A 7,877-nucleotide genomic window follows, 5' to 3' on the forward strand; every position below is an offset into this window, starting at 1 on the left:
AGGCCAAGCAGCATCTATAGGAAGAGGCGCAGTCGACGTTTCAGGCCGAGACCCTTCGTCAGGACTAACTGAAGGAAGAGTGAGTAAGGGATTTGAAAGCTGGAGGGGGAGGGGGAGATGCAAAATGATAGGAGAAGACAGGAGGGGGAGGGATAGAGCCAAGAGCTGGACAGGTGATAGGCAAAAGGGGATACGAGAGGATCATGGGACAGGAGGTCCGGGAAAAAAGACAGGGGGGGGGGTGACCCAGAGGATGGGCAAGAGGTATATTCAGAGGGATAGAGGGAGAAAAAGGAGAGTGAGAGAAAGGATGTGTGCATAAAAATGAGTAACAGCTGGGGTACGAGGGGAAGGTGGGGCCTAGCGGAAGTTAGAGAAGTCAATGTTCATGCCATCAGGTTGGAGGCTACCCAGACGGAATATAAGGTGTTGTTCCTCCAACCTGAGTGTGGCTTCATCTTTACAGTAGAGGAGGCCGTGGATAGACATGTCAGAGTGGGAATGGGATGTGGAATTAAAATGTGTGGCCACTGGGAGATCCTGCTTTCTCTGGCGGACAGAGCGTAGATGTTCAGCAAAGCGGTCTCCCAGTCTGCGTTGGGTCTCACCAATATATAAAAGGCCACATCGGGAGCACCGGGCGCAGTATATCACCCCAGTCGACTCACAGGTGAAGTGATGCCTCACTTGAACTTTGCGTCACTTTGAAACTGGTCATTTACCCCTAGACAACGATAGAGCTTGATTGATCCTGTTATCTTAATTCTGTGTACATGAATGTTTATCATTGCTGAACTGTTGCATTCATTATCCTTTTGATTAGAGTACTGTGTTGCTTGTTTCTTTAATAAAACCTTCTTAGTTCTAGTAATCCAGACTCCAACTGAGTGATCCATTTCTGCTGGTTTGGCAACCCAGTTACGGGGTACATGACAATACAACCTTGAGATTCGTCTCCTTACAGGCAGCCACAAAACAAGAAACCCAGAAGGACCCTAAAAAAAGACCGACAAACACCCAATGTGTATAGAGAGAGAGAGAGAGAGAGACACACACAGAGAAAAAAAAAACAAATTGTGCAAATGATAAAGGTAAGCAAGTAGCATTTAGAATTAAAGTGAGTTCTCAGACACGGAACCTGGAGCAGCTGGAGCAGGCCCCAAAGCCTCAGCCTCAGTGCAGCAAAGAGCGAAGTAAACATCAGGGAGCAGTGAGGAGAATCAGCCTGACCTTTGCCCTGGCACTTTCAATCCATCTGGCCTGGCGTTTAACAAAGATAGACCTTCACTTCTCCGGGTTGATTTCACCATGAACAAGCTCTGATATACTGAGGCCAATTACAAAGTCCGCTTTATAATATCAACCAAATTCAGTTATCTTCATGAATTGAGAAGTAGAACTATGATCGTCACTCAACCTTCCAACAATTGTGCTTATGCTCAGTGTGATGTCCTGGAGCTGTTGACTTGTTGAAGATGCAACAGGGTTTATGGTCACAAGGTAGATTCTATGACACTCAAACTGTGTACCTGGCATGGTCAAGAACCATCTGGAGTTCAAACAGATTTGAGCATTATGAATCTGAATTGTACTGATTTGTTAATGGTCTGGGGTTCACCACTGGCTTTGATGCTGCTGTGTTCTGCTATCTGCCAAAAGGAATGTAAGACACAAACACTGAGCCAATGTTAAACAAAGGGAGAAAACCAGTGGAATTTGTTTTATAGCATATTGTTAAGGGCAGAGAAATATCCTTTCTCTTTTGGCAAACATCACAACTGATTTACAATACCTCATTTCCTCCCTACATATTTTAGGTCAAGTACCCCTTATCTGAAATGCTTGAGGCCAGATGTGTTTCAGATTTTGGAACTTTTTCAGATTTTGAAATATATAATGTGATAGCTTGGAATCACCATCATTTCTGTCTCTGTTTACTGGTAGCACATAATAAATTCAGTCTTTGTCTCACAGTTGTCAATCACACACAAATGTACTTATCACATCCCATTAATATACTGAAAATATAATGTGTGCAGGGTAACAAAAGCAGCACAGCAGCATCAGGAGAATACTTGAATCAGGTGTTGAACAGAAACAAACAATGCCTGTCATAGGGGGGCACTGGGAGCAGACCCAAATGCAAGACACAGACACTGCAGTTCTAGGAAAAGGACTAGGTTTGGCAAGAAAGCAAGGGGAGTGGGGAAGAAAGGACGCTGGACATTGACACAGGCCCTGGACAAGACTAGGATGCAGGGCCTGGGCTAGGACATGGACAAGAAACACGGAATCCAGACAAGGAACTAGGAACAAGGAGCCTGGACTAGGGATACGGGACCTGGGTCTTGACTCGGAACTGGAATCCAGGTTTAGGATAGGACAAGACCTGGCTACAGGAGAGGATGTGAGACTCCTGGATAGGACGAGGGAACTCCAGCACCGGACGAGGGAACTCTAGCACAGGGCTGGGCAAGGCACATGGACAGGACGAGAACACAAAGCCTTGAATTGGACTTGGGAGACAGGAACCTGGAACACAGAGCTGGGACCCCTCCTTGGGAGCAGGATGTAGGGCTAGGACTCGTACACAGCACACAGGGCCAGGACACACTCCTTGGGAACAGGACCAAGGGCCAGGGCTCTTTCTACACACAGTACACTGAACACGAAGAGACAGTTCTCCACTCAGGGTAGTGGCAAATGGCCAGACCAACCCAGTGGAAGTAAGGACACAAAGAGACGGTTCCCTACACAAGGTAGCGGCAAACGGCCAGACCTACCTAGTGAAGGCGAGGACACAGAGACAGTTCCCAACTCAAGGCAGCAGCAAACAGCCGGACCTACATAGCGAAGGCGAAGACATAAAGAGACAATTCCAAACAACAACAGACTGTTCCTTATCTTGACACAGCAAGGCCCCAGTCTTGCTCTGGTGGTTGAATTTGACACGTTACAGGCAAAGGCTTCAGAAGGAAGGGGAAGGGAAGGGAACAGTCCAGCAAATGAAGCTGAACCCAGGCGCTATTTATGTAGCCAGCCCAAAATGAGAATCAGGTGCCTCAATTGAGGCACTTAACAGAACAAGGGAGAAAACAGGAAAACCCGGAACAAGAATTGATGGACCGGACTGTGAACCGGAATACTGACTTCACAGACTGAACCGTGATAGTACCTGCAACCCCCCCCCCCCCCACCAATGGAAGCCTCCTGGTGACCCAAAATGCTTCCCCAGACTGTGGACTACACGGGCGGGTGGGGGAGGGCATTCAACAGGAGGGAACCCAGGACAGTGAGAGTAAAACAACAGTGTCTGTGTCTCTGGCTCCATGCTTGACTGGACTGTTCTGTCATAGGGGGGCACTGGGAGCAGACCCAAGTGCAAGACACAGACACTGCAGTTCTACGAACAGGACTAGGTTTGGCAAGAAAGCAAGGGGAGTGGGGAAGAAAGGATGCTGGACATTGACACAGGCCCTGGACGAGACTAGGATGCAGGGCCTGGGCTAGGACATGGACAAGAAACACAGAACCTGGATAAGGAACTAGGAATAAGGAGCCTGGACTAGGGACACAGGATTCTGGAACTAGAGCCTGGACAAGGACCCAGAACCTGGGTCTTGGTTGGAACTAGGAACCTGGGTCTTGACTAGGAATCTGGGTTTAGGCTAGGACAAGGCGTGTCTACAGGGCAGGACGTGAGACTCCTGGACAGGACGAGGGAGCTCCAGCCCCGGATGAGGGAACTCCAGTACAGGGCTTGGTGAGGCACATGGACAGGACGCGAACATAAAGCCTTGACTTGGACTTGGGAGTCAGGAACCTCGGAGCATTGGTCTTGAGCACGGGAAACAGAGATCGGACCCCTGCTTGGGAGCAGGATGTAGGGCCAGGGCTCTTTCTATACACAGTACACTGAACATGAAGAGACAGTTCTCCACTCAGGGTAACGGCAAGCGGCCGGACCTACCCAGAGGAGGCGAGGACACAGGGACAGTTCTCAACTCAAGGTAGCGGCAAACGGCCGGACCTACCTAGCGAAGGTGAGGACACAAAGAGACAATTCCAAACAACAACAGACTGTTCCTTATCTTGACACAGCAAGGCCCCAGTCTTACTCTGGTGGTTGAAATTGACGGCGTTACAGGTGAGGACACAGGCAAAGGTTGCAGGCAAGGCTTCAGGCGAAGGCTTCCAGAGGAAGGGTGGGGGGTGGGGCAAGGGAACAGTCCAGCAATTGAAGCTGAACCCAGGAGCTATTTATGTAGCAAGCCCAAAATGAGAATCAGGTGCCTCAATTGAGACACTTAACAGAACAAGGGAGAAAACAGGAAAACCCAGAACAAGGATCGATGGACCTGACTGTGAACCGGAATGCGGACTTCACGGACCGGACCATGACAACGTCATCTCCACCTACAGTGCCATGTTTTGATTAAAAGGTTACAGTATTTTACCTTTTTTTTGTTCTGGTGTTTGATATTCAGCAGTGACAATCTTCTTAAACTTAGCAATGCTTCATGATCTGCAGATGCTTTCTCTTAAAAATTTTTAAATCTTAAAAAATTTAATGCTGTGCCTTTTCTTAAATGTCTGTAACCAGCCTGCTGAATATTCAGAATTACCTTCAACTTTCAGTTCATCATGATAGATCTTTGTTTGTTTCATGATCAGCATGCCATTAAGTGGCATACCTTCACTCTGATACTGATGAATCCACTCTTTCAATGCATGATCTGTCATAATGGGGGGCATTGGGAATGGACCCAAATGCAAGACACAGACACTGAACTACTAGGAACAGGACAAGGATGCAGGACTTGGGCTAGGACATGGACAAGAAACAGGGAAACCAGATAAGGAGCTATGAACTAGGAGCCTGGGCTAGGGCTCCAAGCCAGACATTGGACAAGTACCCAGAACCTAGGTCTTGCCTCGGGCTCAGGCCCCAGAACCAGGCAAGGACATGACATGACTACAGGACTGGACGCTGGGGTCTTGAGGCTTCAGCTTGGAGACAGGCTGGGGTCTTGAGGCTTGAGCTTGGAGACAGGCTGGAGTCTTGGTCTTGAGGCTTGAGGCAGGGGTCTTGGTCTTGAGGCTTGAGGCTGGGGTCTTGGTCTTGAGGCTTCAGGCTGCAGGCTGGGGTCTTGTGTCTTGAAATGCGGATGTTGATAACTCGGAGGCTGGAGCTCGGAAACAGACTGGGAACTGTACATCAACATAAAGCCGGGACTAATCCTTCGAAAAACTGGGACTCATCTTCAACACAACACTAACACGAGACCAAACGGTACATAGATTTAGAGCCGGGACTTATCCTTAGACAAGCCGGGATACAACTTTATCTTCGTACCAAGGTGGGACAGGTCCATCTGTCGGGTAATGGCAGAACGGCCTGACTTACCCAACAGCGGCAAAGATAAGTCAAGATAGATACCCCCTGCAGGGCAACAGCAGAACAGCCTGACTTACCCCATGGAGGCGAGGACAAGAAGAGACAAACATCGAAGAACGACAGCCAGTTCCATCTCTGCTTCAGGGTTGCTCCAAGTCGTAGTTACAGCCAGCGACCTCGGCTGGCTACGGAAACAGCCGGATCCCTACCTAGCTCGGAGTGGCTGACGGCCACTCAGCTGGCCCGGGAAACGGCCGAATCCATACCTCAAAGACAGCTCCAACTACCAACAGCAAGGCTCCATGAGGCGATGGTTCTCCAATGCGGCCTAAAGATGGCAAGTGGCCGCTCTAGCCTTCCACTGGCAGGTTGCTCCCAGGGGATCTTGACAAGGCAAACCAGCTGCCCACACAGAACTCCAAGGCCACTTATATTCCAAGCTCCAAGATGGGAATCAGGTGCCTATGATTAACTCAACCAAAACAAAGGACAGCTGGAAGACCCGGAGTCCTGAGTCCACGGACCGGATCGTGAATTGGAATGCAGACTTCACGGACCAGTCCATGACATGATCAAGATCTTCATTTTTCGCTTTATGCGGTGTTTTTCTATTTTCCATTAACTTCTGTTCATTACATACATGAGGCCACTTCCCTGAAGAATCTGTGATGCATAGAGACCTGTCCATTGCCTGGGAAACTTCCCAGCACCTTCTGGAATTTTCCATTTGTACCATCATGTCAGTGCTTGGAAAAAACATTTGGATTTTGGAGGGTTTTGGATTGTAGAATTTCGAATAAGGAGTACTCCACCTGTATAAGAAATCAATTTCTATTTCTCACATGGTGTTAAGTACGAACTGCGGCTGAACAAAGGTGAGGTTCAGTTGATTTTCTGAGTCAGGTTGTTCTGAGTTGAGTCTTGCCCAAAAACATTGCAATGATGCCGCATTGCAGGTGGTGGTTAGTGCAATGCTATTATAGCTCCAGTAACCTGGGTTCAATTCCCACTGCTGCCTGGCACTCTCCCTATGACTATGTGAGCTTCCCTCCCACACTCCAAAGATGCATGGGTTCACATGGGTGTAATAGGGCAGTGTGGGCTTGTTGGGTGGGAAGGCCTGTCACAGAGCTGCAAATCTCTCTAAATCTTTTGAAGGAGGAATTAGCAAACAAACCTTGATGAAATGAACGAATTACTCAAATAAGAAGAGTGAGATTACCCCCAGTACCCTGGTAAATCTTTCTCTCTCAATCAGTGACTATCAAAGAAACTGGTGATCTGGCATGCTGCCTCAGTACTAGACTAGGTTCGATCCTAACTTCCAGTGCTGCCCGTGGGGAGTTTGCAGTGACTTCCTGCAACTACATGCACTTCCTCCGAGTACTGCAGTTTTCTCCCATTTGCCAAACTCGAGCTCATTGCTGTAAATCACTCCGAGTGCAGGAGGGCGGCAGAACGATCAAATGGTGTTGACGGAACAGGTGAGAGAGAGTAAGTTACAATGAAACAAATGGAGGAACAGGGTTGCTCTGAAAACCAGTAAAGACTCAATGGGCCGAATGGCCTCCTTTTACTCATTAAAAAAAAGATATTTCTAAATTGTTCCTGGTAACTAGCAAATTTACTGCCATTTTTCCCACTAAATAACAATATTGCTCAATTCAAAACATTGTTTTTAAAGCACACCAGAACGTTCTATGATTCTGAAAGCCACCAACCAAATCAAAACCACATTTTTCTGTATCAGATATTATATTGTTTACAGTGGCCTGGCTCCATACATCACAACAAATGATTCAAGGTAAAACTCTTACCTTGCAAAGAAGTGCAATGGCCCAATCAATGAGGTAGGCTGCCAGGCTCATTTTTGCCTTCATGTAGCGGTCAGGTAGACAGGACAGGTACATCTGGTGCAAGTCGGGCTCAGCAAGGGGCAAATCCATGGATTCGGTACTTCCTGCATCATCTCCATTCAAACTGCAATGGTCAGAGCCTTCCTCCATTCTGAGCGTGATACCTCCCTTCGTAAGTCGAACGCTCTCCAATTATCCTTCCGTTTCGCCTTTAGGACATTGGTATACACACCCTCTTCAGATTCAAAAACACTTGATCTGCATCTAAATTAGTATCGGCAGAAGTATTTATCCAATGCAAATTCAGCAGCATTATTCAACTCCCTGTTGAAACCACTTTGAATTAAAAACAAGAGTTCAGCATCTATTTTAAACCGTCCAATATATCCTCTGTTACAGACAAACTGCCTCGAGATAAATATAGTCATAGTTTAGCTCTGTGCAATTCAGGAATAGCAATCCCATTATTAGAAGTAGTTGTTGGGAGGGGTGGGGGGTGTTCATTCTTTACATTCAAACTTGCTGGAGCTGTGTGTACAGTTGTTAATCACTAAGCACACTGTAATGCGAGAAAGGATGATAATCCGATCCGAGTAACGTTAATATCTCTCCAGCGCTGTTTC

General features: G+C 47.5%; 1 protein-coding gene across 1 annotated transcript in view; it reads right to left on the minus strand.

The window, feature by feature from the left end:
- LOC134345421 (uncharacterized) overlaps positions 1–7,549 on the minus strand; it is a 518,220-nt gene extending 510,671 nt beyond the window's left edge. The window contains 1 exon segment of the mRNA XM_063046052.1: positions 7,216–7,549. Within this exon segment, the coding sequence (XP_062902122.1) occupies positions 7,216–7,404 (189 nt within the window). The 5' untranslated portion in view covers positions 7,405–7,549.
- Between the last annotated feature and the right edge of the window lie 328 nt (positions 7,550–7,877).

Source organism: Mobula hypostoma, chromosome 4, assembly GCF_963921235.1.
Source record: "Mobula hypostoma chromosome 4, sMobHyp1.1, whole genome shotgun sequence".
Lineage (NCBI taxonomy): Eukaryota > Metazoa > Chordata > Chondrichthyes > Myliobatiformes > Myliobatidae > Mobula > Mobula hypostoma.